Source organism: Scyliorhinus canicula, chromosome 9, assembly GCF_902713615.1.
Source record: "Scyliorhinus canicula chromosome 9, sScyCan1.1, whole genome shotgun sequence".
NCBI lineage: Eukaryota > Metazoa > Chordata > Chondrichthyes > Carcharhiniformes > Scyliorhinidae > Scyliorhinus > Scyliorhinus canicula.
This window is the reverse complement of record NC_052154.1, coordinates 3001482-3025268: the sequence shown is the minus strand read 5'-3', so window position 1 is coordinate 3025268 and position 23787 is coordinate 3001482. Positions and strand designations below refer to the sequence as shown.

At 48.9% G+C, this 23787-nt stretch overlaps 1 protein-coding gene across 2 annotated transcripts in view; it reads right to left on the bottom strand.

Moving 5' to 3' along the window:
- The window catches only part of LOC119971061 (BTB/POZ domain-containing protein kctd15-like), a 71343-nt gene extending 50698 nt beyond the window's left edge, over window positions 1–20645 (bottom strand). The window contains exon 1 of one of the 2 annotated variants that reach the window (XM_038806196.1): window positions 20598–20645. In XM_038806196.1, coding sequence (XP_038662124.1) covers window positions 20598–20612 — 15 coding nt within the window. In that variant the 5' untranslated portion in view covers window positions 20613–20645. Of the gene's footprint in view, window positions 1–20452; window positions 20551–20597 lie in introns of those variants that run through there. The other variant, XM_038806197.1, reaches the window with a different exon arrangement.
- Window positions 20646–23787: the final 3142 nt, after the last annotated feature.

The following is a 23787-nucleotide window of genomic DNA, read 5'->3' as shown; positions in this document are numbered from 1 at the left end:
CCAGCTCTGCAGCTAAAGGCTAGCTGGAGTTGTAAACACGATGTAATCCCTGGCATTTGCTGCAGGCAGTTATTGCCTGGGGCTCAGGGCTCGGAGCTGGGAGTGCCGAATATTTGCGTGATTCAGAGACACACAGTCTGATGACACATCTCCTGCACCAGTCTGACTGGCTTCAATTCACCGAGGATTCTCAGGAACGAATGCCTCCCCTTGTCTCTAGGCACTGGAGAGAGTCAAGGCATTGGACAGTCGGCACTGAATACACAACTGGACAGAGCCCACCCAGAGAGTGGTGAGGGAGCTCAGTGCCCACCCAGAGAGTGGTGATGAGCACAGTGCCCACCCAGAGAGTGGTGAGGGAGCTCAGTGCCCACCCAGAGAGTGGTGAGGGAGCTCAGTGCCCACCCAGAGAGTGGTGAGGGAGCTCAGAGTGCCCACCCAGAGAGTGGTAAGGGAGCTCAGAGTGCCCACCCAGAGAGTGGTGAGGGAGCTCAGAGTGCCCACCCAGAGAGTGGTGACGAGGACAGTGCCCACCCAGAGAGTGGTGAGGGAGCTCAGTGCCCACCCAGAGAGTGGTGAGGGAGCTCAGAGTGCCCACCCAGAGAGTGGTGAGGGAGCTCAGTGCCCACCCAGAGAGTGGTGAGGGAGCTCAGTGCCCACCCAGAGTGGTGAGGGAGCTCAGTGCCCACCCAGAGAGTGGTGAGGAGCACAGAGTGCCCACCCAGAGAGTGCTGAGGGAGCTCAGAGTGCCCACCCAGAGAGTGGTGAGGGAGCTCAGTGCCCACCCAGAGAGTGGTGAGGGAGCTCAGTGCCCACCCAGAGAGTGGTGAGGGAGCTCAGTGCCCACCCAGAGTGGTGAGGGAGCTCAGTGCCCACCCAGAGAGTGGTGAGGAGCTCAGTGCCCACCCAGAGAGTGGTGAGGGAGCTCAGTGCCCACCCAGAGAGTGGTGAGGGAGCACAGTGCCCACCCAGAGAGTGGTGAGGGAGCTCAGAGTGCCCACCCAGAGAGTGGTGAGGGAGCTCAGTGCCCACCCAGAGAGTGGTGAGGGAGCACAGTGCCCACCCAGAGAGTGGTGAGGGAGCACAGTGCCCACCCAGAGAGTGGTGACGAACACAGAGTGCCCACCCAGAGAGGGAAACAACACAATACAATACCAACCTCAATGTCCAATTCAGCCCCTCGAGCCTGCTCTGCATTTTAACAAGATGTGATTGTGGCCTCCATTCCTGTTGAACCCTGATAAACTTTGACCCCTTTGTTCGTCAACATTCTACCGAACTGCGTCTAAAGCTAGAGTCAATGATTCTGCCTCTATCACACTGAGGACGAGCTGACAGCTCCCGGAAAAAGAGCTTCTTTTTCTCAAATCTGTTATGTTCTGGTACTGTGACAATGATCGAGTCGGCGTAGGAAAGAATATCTAGTTCTAGACTAGTCAAATTTGTTATTGTAAAATAAACCGTGGGTTGGAAATTAATGCTGACAAACTGGAACAATCACAAAACATAACTAACCACAACAAACTCCCCGACAGACTCCCCCTAGGTTAGTGTCACATGGTATAACGTGCCTGCCACCTAATGGTCGGAGGCCAAATATACTTACACATATGATTGTTCATGCGTATCACTAAAAAAAACAAGGGTTCATTGAATGCAATACGTTGTGGAACCAACCAGGGAGTAGGCTAGTCTGGATTTGGTATTGTGTAATGAGGAGGGATTAATTAATGATCTCATAGTTAAGGAATCTCTCGGGAAGAGTGATCATAGCATAACAAAATTCCAAATTCAGTTTGAAGGCCAGAAAGTAGAGTCCCACACTAGCGTTCTGAAGTTAAACAGAAGCAATTAAATCAGCATGGGGAAATATTTGGCTCTCGTGGACTGGGCAGCAAAACTAAACGGGAAGATGAGCAATGACAGTCGTTTAAAGGAGATACTAAATTCCTCCCAACTAAAATATATTCCAGAGAGGAAGAAAGATTGTCAAAGGGGGACTAAACATCCATGGTTAAACAAGGAAGTTATAAATAACATAAAGATAAAAACTAAGACATAGCATATTGCAAAGGCCAATGGCAGACTGGAAGGTTGGTCAACTTTTAAAGATCAACAAAGGGTTACTATAAAAGTAATAAAAGGAGAAAAAGTAAATGATGAAAGATAACTAGAGCAAAACATTTTTAAAAATTGAAAAAGCTTCTATAAATACAGAAAAGCAAGAGAGTACATAGAACAATACAGCACAGAACAGGCCCTTCAGCCCTCGATGTTGTGCCGAGCAATGATCACCCCACTTAAACCCACATACCCCTAACCCAACAATCCCCCCATTAACCTTCACACTACGGGCAATTTAGCATGGCCAATCCACCTAACCCGCACATCTTTGGACTGTGGGAGGAAACCGGAGCACCCGGAGGAAACCCACGCACACACGGGGAGGACGTGCAGACTCCACACAGACAGTGACCCAGCCGGGAATCGAACCTGGGACCCTGGAGCTGTGAAGCATTGATGCTAACCACCATGCTACCGTGAGGCCCCTAAAGTGGCTAAAGTGAATGTTGGTCCTTTGGTGGACGTGACTGGGGAGTTAATTGTGGGGAACACAGAAATGGCAGAGATGCTGCATTAATACGTTGCCACACTTTTCACAGTGGAGGACACTCGTACCATTCCAATAGTAACAGGTAATACAGAGGTAATAGAAAGGGCGGAACTTAGAACAATCATCATCAATAGGGGAAACGTAAAGAGCAAATGATTGGAATTGAGGGCAGACAAGTCCCCAGGGCCTGGAGACCTACATCCTAGAGTGTTAAAGAAAGTGGCAGCGCAGACAGTGCATCCATGGGTTATAAAATTCCAAATTACCCTGGATGTGGGAAAAGTTCCAGTGGATTTAAGAAATGCTATTGTAACACCATTATTCAAAAATGAAGGGAGGCAGAAAGTAGGAAACTATAGACCAGTTCATTTAACATCTGTCATTGGTAAATTGTTAGAATCCACTGTTAAGAAAATAGTAATGCGACATTTGGAAAGTCAGAAAGCATCCATCAGAGTCAACATGGTTATATGAAGGGGAAATCATGTTTGACTTTTAAGATGCAACAAGTGGATAATGGGGGTCCTGTAGTCTTGCAGGAGGAATTTCATAAGGTGCCGCACAAAAAGTTAACACACAAGGTAAGATCACGTGACATTGTGGGTAATTCATTAGCGTGGATAGAAGACTGGCCAACTGACAGACGCAGAGTTGGGGTAAATGGGTCTATTTCTGGATGGCAAGATGTAACTAGTGGGGTGCCACAAGATTCACTTCGCAAGCCCCAACTATTTACAATCTATATTAATGACTTGAATACAGGGATAGAAGGTTCTATAGCCAAACGTGCAGTTGAGACTAAATAGGTGGGATAGTAAGTTGCAATGAAGAAATAAGACATTTACAAATGGGTATCGATAGTTCACGTCCAAAATCTGGCTGATGGAATTGAGCACGGAGGTTTCCATTTTGGTCGGTAAAATGGAAAGGCAACTTCTTACACCCAAATGGAGAGAAACCTCAGAGTGCTTCAGTGCAGAGGGATCAAAGGGACACCGAGGGTGTCCTCGAGCATGAATTACAGAAAACAAACATGCAGGTACAGCAGGTAATAAGGAAGGCAAATGGAATTTTGGCCTTTATAGCTGAAGGGATAGAGTATAAAAGTAGGGAAGTGTTGCTGCGACTGTATACAGCAATGGTGAGACCGCACCTGGAGGATTGTGCACAGTTTTGTTACCCTTATTTGAGGAGAGGTGATGTTGCATTGGGGGCAGTTCGGAGGCGGTTCACTCGATTGATTCCAGCGATGAGGGGTTTGCTGTGTGAAGACAGATTGAGCAGTTTAGGCCGATACACTCTGGAGTTTAGAAGAATGAGATGGGATCTAATTGAGGTTCATAAGATGATAAAAGGCATGGAGAAAGTAGACATGGAGCGGATGTTTCCTCTTATGGGGCATTCTAGAACCAGAGGTCATAGTCTGAGGATAAGGGGCGGCAGATTTAAATCAGAGATGAGGAGAAATTACTTCTCTCAAAGGGTGGGGAATCTGTGGAATTTACTACCCCAGAGTGCGGTGTGATCAGATTATCTGGTTGTTATCCTGCGGTTTGCGTGATCCTGCTGTGCCCAATTCTCTGCCGTCTTTGCTACATTATAATTGTTACACTTGAGAGGAGCTATATCCATTGTAAAATGTTTTGAGACATCTAGAGGCTGTGAGAGGTACTATATAAATGCAAGACTCTCTTTTTAAAGTCGAAGCAAGTTCAACTGTCCCCATCCCACACCCCTCGCAGAAACCTTGCTCAATAAAAGCAGACCTTGACTCAAGGTGAAATGTAATAAGACAGCCCTGGAGTACAGGTGTTATGTGAAACAAGATGTTTCATAGGGAATATAACCCATTAGGTGCCTGCACTACTTACCGCAGGCAACTTAAATCAATACTTAATATATGAAGTGGTTTCCAAATATAGACTATATTTTATTGCTAAATGCCCCTACACCTCCCCTCCCCCCCCCCACCAAAACACTGTCTTTCTTTGAAGTTTTCTGGAACAACATAAAACAGTCCCACCGACTTATTCTGCAAATACACAAAACACAGAAAGAGTCCACCTGGCCCAGATGGGTCCGTGCTGATGTTCATACTCCACAACGTTTCCTCCCACACTCTTCATCTCATAGCAACATGGCCCTTTATTCTTTTCTCCCTCATGTTCCCTCCCCTTGGGACTATCTCCCTATTTGTCCCAACCACTCCCTGTGGGGGCGACTTCCACATCCCCACCACTCTCTGGATACAGCAATTTCTCCCGAAATCCCTATTAGATTTAGAATGTAGAATACAGAATTCCTATATTGCAGAAGGAGGCCATTCAGCCCATCGAGTTTGCACCGACCCTCTGAAAGAGCACCCTCCCTAGGCCTACTCCCCCGCCCTACCCCGATAACCCCTTAATGTATCCTTAGCAACTTTGGACACCAAGGGGCAACTGAACATGCCCAATCCCGCCTCAGCTGTGGGAGGAATCCGGAGCATCCGTAGACACGGGGAGAACGTGAAACTCTACACAGTCACCCAGGTCCCTGGCACTGTTAGGCAGCAGTGCTAAACTGCCACAGTCAGTCACTGATTCTCACTGAGGCTCAGTTTGTGGTCTGTCAGGGTCACTCAGTTCCTGACCTCATCACAGCCTTGGGTCAATCATAGACAAAAGATCCGAATTCCAGAGGTGTGGTCAGAGTAACAGCCCTTAATCCCCGTAACCCCATTTGGGCGCTGAGGGCAATTTATCATGGCCAATCCATCTCGCCTGCACACCTTTGGACTGTGGGAGGAAACCGGAGCACCCGGAGGAAACCCACGCAGACACGGGGAGAACGTGCAGACTCCACACAGACAGTGACCCAGCCGGGAATCGAACCTGGAGCTAACCACTGTGCTACCGTGCTGGAGGTTCCCCTCCAAGTCACTCCCCACCCTGACATGGAAATATATCCGCCGTACCTTCACTGGCACTGGGTCAAGATCCAGGAACTCCCTCCCTAACAGCACTGTGGGTGTACCTACACCTCAGGGACTGCAGCGGTTCAAGAAGGCAGCTCACCCCCACCTTCTGAAGGGAAATTGGGGATGGGCAATAATGATGGCCTCTCCAGTGAAGCCCACATCCCGTGAATGAACAAAGGGAGGGGTTTTCTGCTGCCGTCACTGTCAATTCCCAATGAAGCCACACCACCCTGCCGGAAAACCTGCGGGAAGGGGGGGCGCTGCCGGCGGGAAGCAAAGAAACGTCCGGATTCCAGAGATAAAACATCCCGGGAGCAGGGGCGAGGGTTTACCAAATGACAATGTTTGGAAACTGGGTTAACATCAAATACACCCAGAGTAGGGTCAACATACGTTGGGCAGAGAGTAAAGCTCCTGCTACACTGTACCATCCAATATGCCAAGCTCAGAGCAAGAGTCAAATGTACAGATTTCACAATCAGAATTTCCCACTGATGCTCATCAATGATCAGCAACATCACTCAATGTGCGCTGACCCTGTGGAATCCCCTTCCACAGATGGCAGTGGAGGACTCGATGGGCTGAATGGCCTCCTTCTGCACTGTCGGGATTCTATGATGACTAGTCACTGAATATTCATTTAAAAGAATGATTGAAGGCATTTTAAATATACGCATAATCACAAAAATACAAAAGCCAACCGCGGAACAGAAAACAAACCCCACCCTCCCAGCCCACCCCCAACCAACACTCCTCACTCACCCCCCTCCCCGCCACCCCCCTCCCTTTTCCAACCTCCCCTTCCCCCATCCAAACAAAAAAGGCGTACTGATGACTCAATACGCCTCAACAATAAACAGCTTCCACCTCGAGGTGAACCCGCACCCCCCCCCCACCCTTTCCAAATGCAGACACTCTGCTAAATCGCTCTCCCACACCCCCACCTTCAGCGGCTCCGGGTCCCGCCAGCGAAACACAATCCATCTCCGGGATATCAGGGCAGCAGAGGGCAACACGTCAACCTCTCTTCCCACCTGCACTCCCGGATCTCCAACACTCCAAATAATAATACTAATCACTTCTTGTCACAAGTAGGCTTCAATGAAGTTACTGTGAAAAACCCCTAGTCGCCACATATTGGTGCCTGTTCAGGGACTTGAACCCGCGTTGCTGGTCTTGTTCTGCATTACAAGCCAGCTGTCTCAGCCCGCTTAGCTGTCTTAGTTGGGGATTTACTACAGGCCTCCCAACAGCCAGCGGGAGATAGAGGAGCAGATAGGTACACAGATTTTGGAAAATTGTAAAAACAAGGTTGTTGTGTTGGGAGACTTCAACTTCCCCAATATTGACTGGGACTCACTTAGTGCTAGGGACTTAGACGGGGCAGAATTTGTAAGGGGCATCCAGGAGGGATTCCTAAAACAATATGTAGACAGTCCAACTAGGGAAGGGGCTGTACTGGATCTGGTATTGGGGAATGAGCCCGGCCAGGTAGTAGACGTTTCAGTAGGGGACCATTTCGGGAACAGTGACCACAATTCAGTCAGTTTCAAAGTGGTGGTGGACAAGGATAAGAGTGGTCCTAGGGTGAATGTGCTAAATTGGGGGAAGGCTAATTATAACAATATTAGACGGGAACTGAAGATCCTAGATTGGGGGCAGATGCTTGAGGGTAAATCAACATCTGACATGTGGGAAGCTTTCAAATGTCAGTTGAAAGGAATTCAGGACCGGCATGTTCCTGTGAGGAAGAAGGATAAATATGGCAAATTTCGGGATCCTTAGATAAGGAAAGTAGGAAGGAACTTAAGCAAGGTGTCAGGAAGGCTAGAAGGGGTCACGAAAAGTCATTGGCAAATAGGGTTAAGGAAAATCCCAAGGCTTTTTACACGTACATAAAAAGCAAGAGGGTAGCCAGGGAAAGGGTTGGCCCACTGAAGGATAGGCAAGGGAATCTATGTGTGGAGCCAGAGGAAAGGGGCGAGGTACTAAATGAATACTTTGCATCAGTATTCACCAAAGAGAAGGAATTGGTGGATGTTGAGTCTGGAGAAGGGTGTGTAGATAGCCTGGGCCACATTGAGATCCAAAAAGACAAGGTGTTGGGCGTCTTGAAAAATATTAAGGTAGATAAGTCCCCAGGGCCTGATGGGATCTACCCCAGAATACTGAAGGAGGCAAGAGAGGAAATTGCTGAGGCCTTGACAGAAATCTTTGGATCCTCACTGTCTTCAGGTGATGTCCCGGAGGACTGGAGAATAGCCAATGTTGTTCCTTTATTTAAGAAGGGTAGCAAGGATAATCCAGGGAACTACAGGCCGGTGAGCCTTCAGTCAGTGGTAGGGAAATTACTGGAGAATTCTTCAAGACAGGATCTACTCCCATTTGGAAGCAAGGGGTCGTATTAGCGAGAGGCAGCATGGTTTTGTGAAGGGGAGGTCGTGTCTCACTAACTTGATAGAGCTTTTTGAAGAGGTCACAAAGATGATTGATGCAGGTAGGGCAGTGGATGTTGTCTATATGGACTTCAGTAAGGCCTTTGACAAGGACCCTCATGGTAGAATGGCACATAAGGTGAAGCCACACAGGATCAGGGGTGAGCTGGCAAGATAGATACAGAACTGGCTAGGTCATAGAAGGCAGAGAGTAGCAATGGAAGGGTGCTTTTCTGATTGGAGGGCTGTGACTAGTGGTGTTCCGCAGGGATCAGTGCTGGGACCTTTGCTGTTGGTAGTATGGTCGCCACGGGCTTGGAGGGCCGAAGGGCCTGTTCCTGTGCTGTACTTTTCTTTGTTCTTTGTTCTTTGTTCACTGTGCTAAACCAGCCCCAACATATATCACCACCTCCGGACTCGGAGCTACCTCCTACCCCCAAAATCTTTGACATTACACTCGAAAATCCCTTCCAAACTCCCACAACCTCGGACATGCCAATACATATGCACATCATTTGTTGCCCCACCCCCCACATACACCACCCACACCTATCCCCCACCCCCCACATACACCACCCACACCTATCCCCCACCCCCCACATACACCACCCACACCTATCCCCCACCCCCCACATACACCACCCACACCTATCCCCCACCCCCCACATACACCACCCACACCTATCCCCCACCCCCGGAAATATATATACATAGAAGATAGGAGCAGGAAGCCTCTTGGCCCTTCGAGCCTGCTCCGCCATTCATCACCATCATGGCTGATCATCCAACTCAATAGCCTAATCCTGCTTTCTCCCCATAGCCTTTGATCCCATTCTCCCCAAGTGCTACATCCAGCCGCCTCGTCAATATATTCAAAGTTTTAGCATCAACTACTTCCTGTGGTAATGAATTCCACAGGCTCACCACTCTGTGTGAAGGAATGTCTCCTTATCTCTGTCCAAAATGGTTTACCCTGAATCCTCAGGCGGTGACCCCTGCTTCTGGACACACCCATCATTGGGAACATCTTCCCTGCATCTACCCTGTCCAGTCCTGCTGGAATTTTATGAGATTCCCACTCATTCTCTGAACTCCAGTGAGAACAATCCCAACCTGGTCAATCTCTGACGAAAGAACCGACTCAAACGGACACCGTCATGTGGGCCCTGAGCACCACTTTAAATTGGAGACTTAGTCTAGTACACAACGAGGAGACATTCACCCTCCATAGAACTTCCCTCCACACTCTGACCACAACACCCCTCCCAACTCCTCCGCCCACTTGTGCCTGACCTCCTGCATGGAAGCACACTCCCTCTTCATCACCTCCCCATATATGTCCCCAAATTCATCCTTGGAGAGAAGCCTATCCTGCAGTACCGGGGCGGCCGTGTGGCAACTTCTTCCTCATAAAGTCTCTGACCCACAGACACCGAACCTAATCCCCCTCCAGCTGATCCAGGTCAGCAAACTTCTCTCTGACAAATAAATCCCGAAAGCATTCTATCCCCGCCTGCTGTCACCCCCGGAGCCTCACACCCAACCCCTCTGGCGCAAACCTGTGATTGTCGCAAATCAGCCCCATAGCGACCAGCCTTCCAGTCCAAAGTGCTGCCGGCGTTGGTTCCAGACGCTCAGTGTTGATACCACCACCAGATAGCTGGGGTATCTGACCAGCGAGTGCGGAAGGGGCGCCAATAACAGCGCCCTCAAACTGGTCCCTTACACGAGAACTCCCCCCCCCCCCCCCCCCCCCCCCAAACCGACCGTTCCTTCACTGCCCATTTCCGAACCATTGCAATATTTGCTGTGCAGTAGCAATTTAACAAGCTCGTCAACATTAACCCCCCCCCCCCCACCCCCCGTCGAATTGCTCTATCGCCAAGAACACCCTTCCCCGCCAAACATACCTTAAAATCATCCCAATAACCTTCCTAAAAAAGGACTTGGGAACAATAATCGGGAGGTTCTGGAATACAAGCAAAAGCTTCGGCAGCGCCATCATCTTCACTGTCTACCCGACCCACCAGAGACAACGGCAGCACGTGCCACCTCTTACATTCCACCTTCATTGCCCCCACCAACTGTGCCAGGTTCAGCCTGTGCAGCTGGGCAAACTCCACCCCACCCGTATCCCAAGTTAGCGAAAACTCACCTTCACCACCCGAAACAACAATTCCCCCAGCCTCCTCTCCCGCCCCCGTGCATTAATTGGGAACGCTCCGCTTTTCCCCATATTCAGCTTGTAACCCGAAGGACAGCCAAACTCCCCCAAAATCCCCATGATCCTATCAAAGCCCCAAACCGGGTCGACAATATACAACAGGAGGTCGCCTGCACATAAAGAAACTCCAGTGCCCGACCCCCTCAACCCCACTCACTACCCCTCCACCCCCTCAAACCCTTAAGTGGCTTTGCCAATGGCTCAATCATCAGGGTTAACAGCACAGGAGAGCACGGAGACTCCTGCCTCGGTCCCCGATGTAACCCATAATAATCAGAGGTGACCTTGTTCACCTTATACAGCATCCGAACCCAACCCACAAACCCCTGCCCTAACCTGAACCACCCCAACACCTCCAACAAATGCGTCCATTCGTTCCTGCCGAACACCTTCTCTGCGCCTATCGCCGCCACCACTTCCAATTCTCGGCGCTCCGAGGGCATCATAATAACATTAGGCAACCTCCGTCCATTCTCCAACAGCTGCTGCCCCTTCACAAACCCTGTCTGGTCCTCCCCTATCACCCCCAATGCACAACCCTCTAACTGCGTCGCCAGCTCCTTCACCAACACCATCGCATCGACATTCAACAGTCAGATCGGGTGGTATGGTCCACACTGCTCCGGGTCCTAGTCCTTCTTTAAAATGAGCGATATCGAGGCCCGAGACAGCACGGAGGATAACTCGCCCCTCACCATCGATACATTAAACATCTCAACTATCCGGGTCCCCAGCTCCAGCTCAAACCCCGACTGGGAATCCATCCGGACCCGGGACCTTCCCCGCCTGCATCCACCCCACACAGTCCATCACCTCCCCCAGCCCCATCCGGGGCCCTAGCTCCAGCTCAAACCCCGACTGGGAATCCATCCGGACCCGGGACCTTCCCCGCCTGCATCCACCCCACACAGTCCATCACCTCCCCCAGCCCCATCCGGGAGTGCAGTCCCTGCACCGTCGCCTCCTCAACCCTCGAGAAATCCAAGCCATCCAAAAACCGTCTCATCCCTCCATCCCCCACCGGAGGCTCCGAGTTTTACCACCTTTGGTAAAAAGCCTGAAAAACCCTATTCACCCCCCCCCCCCCCCCCCACAACCCCCTCGGCTCCGATACAGCCGTGTCCCTCGCGTCTCTCCGTGCCCCTCGCGTGTCTCACCCTCCCCATCTCCCCCGCCACCTCCTGCTTCCTCAACTGGGGCTCATGTTTTCCCTGTACTCAGAAACCGCCCCACTGGCTCTGCACAACTATCCCACTGCCTTTCCCATGGACACCGGCCCATCCGGAGCCTCTGCCTCTCCTTCAGTAACACCTCCTCCGGTGCCACCAAATATCTCCGATCCACCCTCAGAATGTTCTCCACCAACCTCAACATCCCAGCCACTCCACCCTCTCCCTGTGCGCCTGGATCGTTACAAGTTCCCCCCTTACCACCGCTTCCAGCCCCTCCCACAGCCTGGAGGCAGACACCTCCTCCCTCTTATCCTCTTCCACATAATTTCGGATGGTCACCCTCACCCTCTCGCAAATCCCCTTATCGGCCAATAACCTCACATCCACCCTGCACTGTGGCCGCTGAGCGCTCCCTGCACGACCTCAAATCCACCCAGTGCGGAGCGTGGTCAGGTATAAACCTATATTCCGTATGCTTCACCCCATGTCAATGGGCACAATTCTCCCAAAACATTTCTAAGTTGGCAGCACGGTGGCGCAGTGGTTAGCACTGCTGCCTCACGGCGCTGAGGTCCCAGGTTCGATCCCGGCTCTGGGTCACTGTCCGTGTGGAGTTTGCACATTCTCCCCGTGTCTGCGTGGGTTTCGCCCCCACAACACAAAGATGTGCTGGTTAGGTGGATTGGCCACGCTAAATTGCCCCTTAATTGGGAAAAATTAATTGGGTACTCTAAATTTTAAAAAAACATTTCTCAGTTAATTTGCGGCGGGTTTTTCAGAATGACACAGAGGGCGGGATCCTCCCGTCACATTGCGCTGGAAAAGCATCTCGCTGCGGCGCAGTGTAGCAGGTGAAAGCCGCGAGACTCGCTCCCGGGATCTACCCGGCTCGCAACGCCTCGGGAGATTCAACGCAATCTTGAGAGACGTTGCGAGGAGAATCCAGCCCATAATGGGCGGGATCAGTTTTCAGCAAATCTGCATATTAGAGCAAGGCAGTAAGCTTCACTCTAATGTGCAGATCCTCGAGGTACCTGAGGCTTTGGGATTCAATCCCTTTGCCTCGGAGATCTCGGGTGAGTGCTGTTTGGTAGGCTCTCCACAAACAGGGAGCAGACAGAACGGCACTTGTTGGGGTCTCCAAGGGGATCGGAGCCCCCCAACTTCAGGCACCCCCAATCCACCTATAGCACCCCGTCCCTTTCTGGACCACCACCAATCCAAACTGCCGGGGGCCCCTACTTCTCCCTGCACTCCCCCACCCTTCAACCCCCCCCTCTGCCCTCATTTCATGGGCACAGCCCCTGACCCTTGGCACTGCTACCTGGGAACCCAGGCAGCGCTCCTGCCAGCTTGGCATTGCCAGGGTGGTGGTACCAAGGTTCCTGTATTCCATCCTGCACTGACCCTGGCCACATAGGGGGAGGGCCTGGGAGATCCCGGGTGCCGTTCCGCCTGGTCCACGTTTGTGTGGACCAACACTGATCGGTGCCCAGCTGCAGCCTCTCTGGGGCAGCCGGAGAATCGATGGAGGCCATTGGATCCCGGGTGAGTAGGTCATAAGTAGGTTTACCACCTACGTCTGCGAGCGTCATTTGATCCCGTCCATTTTGGGCTGAGTTCTGACGTCTCACGGGACTTCACGAGCACCCGGAGGGAACCGGAGCACCCGGAGGAAACCCACGCAGACACAGGGAGAACGTGCAGACTCCGCACAGACAGTGACCCAAGCCGGGAATCGAACCTGGGTCCCTGGCGCTGTAAAGCAACAGTGCTAACCACTGTGCTACCGTGCCGCAGTAAAACAATGTACCAAGTCTCGCTTTTCTGTATTAAATTTCATTGGCACGTCTCCATCCATTCGCCTATCTCGAGTCTGTCCTCTTGAAGTCTATCACAAACTTCATAGTTCACAGGATTTGCACGTTTTGTATAATTTGCAAATTTTCAGGGCGGCAGGGTGGCACAGTGGTTAGCACTGCTGCTTCACAGTGCCAAGGGCCCGGATTCGATCCCGGCCCCGGGTCACTGTCCGTGTGGGGTTTGCACATTCTCCCCATGTCTGAGTGGGTCTCACCCCCACAACCCAAAAAAGGTAATTGACTACTGTAAAGTTATAAAAGGAAAAACATTTAATTTGCAAATTTTGAAATTGTATTCTGTACACCCAGGTCTGGGTCATTAATATAGATTAATGCAGTTCCAATACCAACCCCTGGGGAATTCTAAACGTATAAACCCCTCCAGTCTGAAAAATAACTGTTCACCTGACGAAAGGTCACAGGCCCGAAACGTTAATTCTGTTTTTCAACACAGATGCTGCCTGACCCACTGAGTATTTCCAGCATTTTCTGTTTTTAATTTAGATTTCCAGCATCCGCAGTAATTCTCCTTTTCATTATTCCCTGTTTGTTATCAGCCAGCCACTCTGTATCCATGAGGTTCATTTTACTCTGTGGGTTTTAACTTTGCTGACAAGTCTGTTGTGCGGCACTTTATCAAACACCTTCTGGAAGTCTATGTACACCACATTAACAACATTACCCCATCAACCCTCTCTGTTGTCCCATCAGAAACCCAATCAAATTGTTGACATTTTGTCAAAGCATTTCCTCATGCATTCATCACAACAATCAGAATGTCTGGGGAAACGGGCAGCACGGTGGCACAGTGGTTAGCTCTGCTGCCTCACGGTGCCGAGGTCCCAGGTTCGCTCCCGGCTCTGTGTGGAGTTTGCACATTCTCCCCGTGTTTGCGTGGGTTTCACCCCCACAACCCAAAGATGTGCAGGGTGGGTGAATTGGTCACGCTAAATTACCCCTTAATTGGAAAGAATGAATTGGGTACACTAAATTTATAAAAAATAAAAAAATAAATAAATAAAAGAATGTCTGGGGAAACAACAACTCATACTGTATGAGAAGAGAGTACTGATTAGTTGCCAATTGGACTCTTATTGGCAGAGACGTTGTCATGGAGAGTGCACCAGTTAATGGTGACTAACAGTTAACTGCCAAGCATTGTTTGAAATTTAAACCAGGTAGCTAGAATCTGATTGGTCAAGGCACAGTATAGGGTTCCTTCCTGTTTATTCCCTTATTTTCCCTTTCTTTTATTTTTGCCATTACATGGATGCTTTACGGACATATCTCTTTAAAGCAGCCTGTATCTTTAATTCAAACAGAAGGATGTGCTAATTTAGACTGGTGCCTGCAGATTGGCCGGCATCAGTGATAGATTTGGCTGATGGACAATGAATTGGCTGAAAAGGTTGTGCCCTGCCTGGTAACAGCTGTTGATTAAATCTGATTTCACTGGACTGTTTTCAGAACAAGGTTCCAACTTGGTTTCAGTTTGACTCCTGGCAGCTTAGAGAGAAGATCCACTCTCTCTCTTCTCCCCATTTTCCTCCAGACAGGCAGCATTTCTGAACTGGCAGAAAGCCTGGGTGAATCTATGTACAGGCTGGGTGCAGAACAGACCAACTCTCTCCAGCAAAAGGCAAAAGCAGAACCGACCAACTCTCTTTCCTGAAAGATAGAGGCCCTGAAGATGAACCGTGAACTGAAAGGAAGGTTTGAGGAAACAAAGTCTCTTCTTCTCCAGGAAAGATGAGAATCTGCTTGCTTTAAAAAACTGGAGGAAAACCAGTATGGGCTGCCGCCCAGAGACTGTAATCCACATGATTATTGTGAAGAAAGCATGTTGAGAACCATCACCTGAAGCAAAGCCTCTTTTCTCTTTCACTTACGTTTTTTCCCCTTTTTCCACCCCTCTGTTTTTGTCTGTCTTGTGTGTGTGTGTGTGTATGTATGTGTGTATATAGAGGGTGGGGAGGCAAGTTAAAATAGGGGTTAGGTACTTATTAATATTTAACCAACTATCTGCTGCATATTTCACCATTATTCCTGTTATAAATAAACAGTAATTGTGCTGCCATTTACAAACCTGGTGACTGTAATTATTGGGCAGCCAAGGGGCCAAAGACTTTGGGTATTTTTATATGAATTATTGGTTAATTCACTTGTGGTGTGACTCAAGGGCAGGTTGGGCTGGAATTGACCGGGCACTAGCCCAGGGTGTCCGAACAATAGCCATTCGCTGGTTCATACCACAGGGCAATCACTTATATTATTTATCTGAAAAAGGCGCAATGCGTCGACATGTTCGTTCTGTTTGCAAAATACAGGGCTGTGAGTATTAATACATGTAGCTGCCAGTGAACATAAATGTGCCACACTGTGAGCCTGGCCGACAATCTTACATTGATTGTTTGTGTAATTTTTAGCGCACGGAGGAATATTTAACAAATGGTGTTCAATCGAGGGGTCACACCTGATGTTGGGCACGATGTTTCAGATTTTGCAAGCACGGACTGGTTGGGCATAGTCTGTCACGTATTCCTGGGACGTGGTGTTTTATACGATCCATTTGTCAGTACGACTTACAGCCAACCCCGACAGAGCATCAAGTGGGCACTGAACTTCATAGACCATAGAACATAGAACATCGAAAAATACAGCACAGAACAGGCCCTTCGGCCCTCGATGTTATGCCGAACCTTTGTCCTAGATTAATCATAGATTATCATAGAATTTACAGTGCAGAAGGAGGCCACTCGGCCCATCGAGTCTGCACCAGCTCTTGGAAAGAGCATCCTACCCGAGGTCAACACCTCCACCCTATCCCCATAACCCAGTAACCCCACCCAACACTAAGGGCAATTCTGGACACCAAGGGCAATTTATCATGGCCAATCCACCCAACCTGCACATCTTTGGACTGTGGGAGGAAACCGGAGCACCCAGAGGAAACCCACGCACACACAGGGAGGATGTGCAGACTCCGCACAGACAGTGACCCAAGCCAGAATCGAACCTGAGTCCCTGGAGCCGTGAAGCAATTGTGCTATCCACAATGCTACCGTGTTGCCCTTAAGAACAAATTAATCTACACTCCATCATTCTACCATAATCCATGTACCTATACAATAGCCGCTTGAAGGTCCCTAATGTTTCTGACTCAACTACTTCCACAGGCAGTGCATTCCATACCCCCACTACTCTCTGGGTAAAGAACCTACCTCTGACATCACCCCTATATCGTCCAAACCTTAAATTTATGTCCCCTTGTAATGGTTTGTTCCACCTGGGGAAAAAGTCTCTGACTGTCTACTCTATCTATTCCCCTGATCATCTTATAAACCTCTATCAAGTCGCCCCTCATCCTTCTCCGTTCTAATGAGAAAAGGCCTAGCACCCTCAACCTTTCCTCATAAGATCTACTCCCCATTCCAGGCAACTTCCTGGTAAATCTCCTTTGCACCTTTTCCAAAGCTTCCACATCCTTCCTAAAATGAGGCAACCAGAACTGCACACAGTACTCCAAATGTGGCCGTACCAAGGTTTTGTACAGCTGCATCATCACCTCACGGCTCTTAAATTCAATCCCTCTGCTAATGAACGCGAGCACACCATAGGCCTTCTTCACAGCTCTATCCACTTGAGTGGCAACTCTCAAAGATCTATGAACATAGACCCCAGGATCTTTCTGTTCCTCCACGTTGCCAAGATCCCTACCGTTAACCCTGTATTCTGCATTCATGAAAATTGCTTATTGTCACGAGTAAGCTTCAATGAAGTTACTGTGACAAGCCCCTAGTCGCCACATTCCGGCGCCTGTTCGGGGAGGCTGGTACGGGAATTGAACCGTGCTGCTGGCCTGCCTTGGTCTGCTTTCAAAGCCAGCAATTTAGCCCAGTGTGCTAAACAGCCCCTTCCCTGCATCCTGCATTCATATTTGTCCTTCCAAAATGCACAACCTCACACTTGTCAGGGTTAAACTCCATCTGCCATTTCTCAGCCCAGCTCTGCATCCTATCTATGCCTCTTTGCAGCCGACAACAGCCCTCCCCACTATTCACAACTCCACCAATCTTCGTATCATCTGCAAATTTACTGACCCACCCTTCAACTCCCTCATCCAAGTCATTAATGAAAATCACAAACAGCAGAGGACCCAGAACTGATCCCTGCGGTACGCCACTGGTAACTGGGCTCCAGGCTGAATATTTGCCATCCACCACCACTCTCTGACTTCTATTGGTTAGCCAGTTCGTTATCTAACTGGCCAAATTTCCCACTATCCCATGCCTCCTTACTTTCTGCATAAGCCTACCTTGGGGAACCTTATCAAATGCCTTACTAAAATCCATTAACACTACATCCACTGCTTTACCTTCATCCACATGCTTAGTCACCTCCTCAAAGAATTCAATAAGACTTGCAAGGCAAGACCTACCCCTCACAAATCCGTGCTGACTATCCCTAATCAAGCAGTGTCTTTCCAGATGCTCAGAAATCCTATCCCTCAGTACCCTTTCCATTACTTTGCCTACCACCGAAGTAAGATTAACTGGCCTGTAATTCCCAGGGTTATCCCTATTCCCTTTTTTGAACAGGGGCACGACATTGGCCACTCTCCAATCCCCTGGTACCACCCCTGTTGACAGTGAGGACGAAAAGATCATTGCCAACGGCTCTGCAATTTAATTTCTTGCTTCCCATAGAATCCTTGGATATATTCCGTCAGGCCCGGGGAAGCTTGTCTATCCTCAAGTTTTTCAAAATGCCCAACAAATCTTCCTTCCTAACAAGTATCTCCTCGAGCTTTCCAGTCTGTTTCACACTGTCCTCTCCAACAATATGGCCCCTCTTGTTTGTAAATACTGAAGAAAAGTACTCGTTCAAGACCTCTCCTATCTCTTCAGACTCAATACACAATCTCCCGCTACTGTCCTTGATCGGACCTACCCTCGCTCTAGTCATTCTCATATTTCTTAAATATGTGTAAAAGGCCTTGGGGTTTTCCTTGATCCTACCCACCAAAGATTTTTCATGCCCTCTCTTAGCTCTCCTAATCCCTTTCTTCAGTTCCCTCCTGGCTATCTTGTATCCCTCCAGCGCCCTGTCTGAATCTTGTTTCCTCAGCCTTACATAAGTCTCTTTCTTCCTCTTAACAAGACATTCAACCTCTCTTGTCAACCATGGTTCCCTCACTTGACCATCTCTTCCCTGCCTGACAGGGACATACATATCAAAGATATGTAGTACCTGTTCCTTGAACAAGTTCCACATTTCACTTGTGTCCTTCCCTGACAGCCTATGTTCCCAACTTATGCATTTCAATTCTTGTCTGACAGCATTGTATTTGCCCTTCCCCCAATTGTAAACCTTGCCCTGTTGCACGCACCTCGACCTCTCCATTACTAACGTGAAAGTCACAGAATTGTGGTCACTATCTCCAAAATGCTCACCACTAACAAATCTATCACTTGCCCTGGTTCATTACCAAGTACCAAATCCAATATGGCCTCCCCTCTGGTCGGGCAATCTATATACTGTGTTAGAAAAGCTTCCTGGACACACTGCACAAACACCACCCCATCCAATTGATCTAAAGAGTTTCCACTCAATATTTGGGAAGTTGAAGTCACCCATGACTACTACCCTGTGACTTCTGCACCTTTCCAAAATCTGTTTCCCAATCTGTTCCTCCACATCACTGCTGCTATTGGGGGGCCTATAGAAAACTGCCAACAAGGTGACTGCTCCTTTCCACATTGCTCATTTGTGTGATAGGCGGAACATATTATTGGCTTGATTGCAGCATCCTGTTAGTGGCGAATATCACTCGTGTTGGTACCACATGGTAGCAGTGTGGAACCGCGAACTTCACCTGTTGCTCAAATTCCTGAGATACCTTACCCTCCTGGGTAATCTGGGGTAGACTAAGCACTTTTCATTGCCAAATGTCACAGCCTTAAGCCCATTCATGAGCTTGCATGATTCACTGCACGTATTCATCCAAACAGGGCAGCCATTATATCACAGGATGTCTTTGATGTCTTGTTTCATCATCAAACTTGCACGATGAGCAAATGGCTCCGGCCCTATTTACGAAGTTGGCGATAAGGCCAATCTTATAGCGCGTGGAACTGTAGGAATCACAACGTGTACATTGACCATTGAAGGTGGGTATGCGATAGATCATGGAGCCCAACAAAGATGTTTGGAGAGGATCCCATGGCAACACCGTCTATTTGGGCAAACATGGTGTTGTTAAAGCTGAACTGAACTGTACAGATTGTGGAGTTCTAAGCTTAATGAATACAGATTCACACAATTGTGGGGGGTCTAGATCGCTTTTATAATAATCTTTATTGTCACAAGCTTACATTAACACTGCAATGAAGTTACTGTGAAAAGCCCCTAGTCGCCACATTCCGGCGCCTGTTCGGCTACACAGAGGGAAAATTCAGAATGTCCAATTCACCTAATAGCACGTCTTTCGGGACTTGTGGGAGGAATGCGGAGCACCCGGAGGAAACCCACGCAGACACGGGGAGAACGTGCAGACTCCGCACAGACAGTGACCCAAGCCGGGAATCGAACCCGGGTCCCGGTGCTGTGAAGCAACAGTGCCAACCACTGTGCTACCATGCTGCCCCAAATTAGGGATGAGCAATAGATGCTGATATAGCCAGCAATGCCAAAATTCCATGAAGTGATTTTTAAAATATTACAATTCTCCAATACTCTGAAACCACTCCTGTATCTATAGAGAATGGGAAGATTATGGCTACAATTTCCACCCTTATTTCCTTCAGTATCCTCAAATGCATTGCATCTGGTCCTGGTAACTTATCAATTTCAAGTGTAGGCAGTCTTTCTACATCTCTCTCTTCTCCATTTAGCCCATCCTGTGTCTCAATTACACCCTTTTTCTTTGTGACTTTGACAGCACCTTTTTCAGGACAGGTGTAAAGTACTCGTTTGCACTGCAGCCTCCATGGATAAATACCCTTTTTGGCCCATAGTAAATGGGAGACTTTTGGTTTCCCTCTTATCTTGGCTGCCAGTTTCTTCTCACACTTCCTCTTGCTTCTCTTACTTACTTTTGCATTTTCTCTCTTTTTGTATTCAGTCTGATTCTCACGTGTATTATCAGCCATACACCCCCTTGTCTGCTACATCTTACTCACAATACCTTTCGTCACCACTGGGCTCCGTCCTTAAAGTCCGATATTTTCCTTTTGTGGGAACGTATCTTGACTGCACCCAAATCATTTCCGCTTTAAAGGCAGCCAGTTGCTGCCTTAAACTTTGCCTGTCAATCTTTGATTCAGGTTTACCTGGGCCAGGTGCATTCTCGCCACATTGAAATTGGTCCTCCTGCCGTCAATTCGTTGTATTGTAATTTTACTTTATTTGTCTGCTCAAGTGCCTGGACTGAGCCATTGCTGACACCTCTAATTAATAATTCTATAAATAATCTCATTCATAATCCGAAAAATAATCCAGTATGTAATCGCATCATAGGTACAGCACAGAAATAGGCCAGTCAGTTCAGTTGGTCCATAGAACATAGAACATAGAACAGTACAGCACAGAACAGGCCCTTCGGCCCTCAATGTTGTGCCGAGCCATGATCACCCTACTCAAACCCACGTATCCACCCTATACCCGTAACCCAACAACCCCCCCTTAACCTTACTTTTATTAGGACACTACGGGTAATTTAGCATGGCCAATCCACCTAACCCGCACATCTTTGGACTATGGGAGGAAACCGGAGCACCCGGAGGAAACCCACGCACACAGGGGGAGGACGTGCAGACTCCACACAGACAGTGACCCAGCCGGGAATCGAACCTGGGACCCTGGAGCTGTGAATCCATGTTCGTGTTTATTCTCCACAAGACTCCTCCCATTTTTGTTGCCTCGCCCAATTAACATATTCTTCCATTTCTCATATGTTGATCGAGATTCCCCCTTAAATATATTCAGTTACTCCCTGTGTTTGTAAATTCCACATTCTCACCACTCTCTGGGTAAGAGGTTTCTGCCAAATTACCGACAGGATTTATTAATAAAAGGGTTTTGGTCTCCCCTCTACAATTGACAACATCACCCCTTTATTTTCCCATAAGTCAAACTTTTCCATAATCTTAAAAGGTCTTTATCATTGAGAAAGGTACTCCCACCTATTCAATCCATTGCCACCTGCAGTTTCCCCTCCAAGTCACTCCCCGCCCTGACTGGGAAATATATCGGCCGTTCCTTCACTGTCGCTGGGGCAACATCCTGGAACTCCCTCCCTAACAGCACAGTGGGTGCACCTACACCTCAGGCACTGCAGCGGTTCAAGAAAAATAGAAAATAGGATCACGGCTGATCATCCAACTCAGTAACAAAGTCCCAAAACTCGTGCTTGGTGGGTGAATTGGACATTCTGAATTCTCCCTCTGTGTACCCGAACAGGCGCCGGAATGTGGCGACTAGGGGCTTTTCACAGTAACTTCATTGCAGTGATAATGGAAGCCTACTTGTGACAATAATAAAGATTATTATTATTATAAACCTTTGCTGCACTCCCTCTAGAGCAAGCACAGCCTTCCTCAAATAGGGAGACACAATATTCCATATTTAACTTTCTCTATTGTGCCTATATCCTCTATATTATGTGGGTATCAGAACTGTTCAGTGTTTCAAATGTCTAACCAAGGTTCTATAGATAAGGTACACTTAATTTCTCTGCATTTAAATTGCATTCCTTTTGAAATAAATCCCAGTGCTTTGTTTTTCAATGGTCTGGTTAACCACAGCCTTTATTTGTAATGATAATAGAACATAGAACAGTACAGCACAGAACAGGCCCTTCGGCCCTCGATGTTGTGCCGAGCAATGATCACCCTACACAAACCCACGTATCCACCCTATACCCGTAACCCAACAACCCCCCCCCCCCCCCCAACCTTACTTTTTAGGATACTCCGGGCAATTTAGCATGGCCAATCCACCTAACCCGCACATCTTTGGACTGTGGGAGGAAACCGGAGCACCCGGAGGAAACCCACGCAAACACAGGGAGGACGTGCAGACTCCGCACAGACAGTGACCCAAGCCGGGAACCGAACCTGGGACCCTGGAGCTGTGAATCATTTATGCTAACCACATAATCTGATGGATAAATAATCTAAAAAGTAATCTGATGCACAGACCTCTTTAGGTTTATAGGCTGATTGTTGTAACCTCTGTCAGAACTGATTGCTCTCAATGCTGTTTCCAGCAAACACACTGGGAGAGGAATGCACTGTGTGACAAACTGTGAATAGACCATAAACAGCTCACTGGGGGGGTACTGGTATATAATGTAACCTACGATCCACCATAAATATTTGGTTATCCAGGTCCAGATCACCCCACCCTGTCTTTATTGATCTCCATTTCACCTGGTTAAGTAATGTCTCACATTTAGGTTTTTAAATCCCTCCCCACCCTCACCTCTCCCTAAGATCCCAGATCCCAACCACCCTCCGGGATCTCTGTGCTCCTCAAATCCTGGCACCCCTGATTTCAAATGACCATCACATTTCAGCTCCTGGACCCTGACTTCTGTGGTTTCCCTCCCTCCTTCAAAGCTATTTCCTCAACCAAGCTTCTGATCATCTGCCCGTGTATTGATCGTCTCGTGTAGCTCCCTGTCCAATTTTGTTTGATAACATTCCTGTCAGGCACCTCGGGATGATTCATTCTGTCAAAGGCACTATATAAATACAGGTTGTTGTTATTACAACCCTCCCAGTCTGATTCTGAACTTGTTTTAACTTCTCCCATAGCCTGGCCACTCAAACTTTTTTAAAAAGAACACTCTTCAATACTCACACCAAACTGCCCTCCCACACTCCCCCCCCCCCCCCCCCCCCCCTTGCCCCCACATTCAATCACATCCCAGGAAAAGTGCCAGAGGCTGTAGGGGGGCCAGCAATATGTCCACACAACCCAAAAGAACAACATCAGAAACGGAATTAAACCAGGTGATTGGATTTCGAAGCCGGGGTGATTCCGGGAAAGGTTCCAGCGGCTTCCCGGCTCGACCTGCTTCCTCCTCCCGGGCTCCTGAGCTCTGATCCGGGCCGGGGAGGCACCCTGACCCCCCGGCAACAACACTGACATCCAGGCAGGAGCCGGAAACGGGGTAACTTCCCAGGGGAAAAAGAGGGGGGAGCAATAAGAGGGAGATAGAGAGGGGTGAGGGAGAGGGGCTAAAGGAGGTGAGGGTGCTAGGGAGAATGGGGGAATGGGGGAGATGGGGGGAGATGGGAAATGGGGTGACTCGGGGAATGGGGGAGATGGGGAATGGGGTGGATGGGGAATGGGGGGATGGGGAATGGGGGTGATGGGGAATGGGGGTGGATGGGGAATGGGGTGGATGGGGAATGGGGGGGATGGGGAAATGGGGGTGATGGGGAATGGGGGAGATGGGGAATGGGGGGATGGGGAATGGGGGGATGGGGAATGGGGGAGATGGGGAATGGGGGG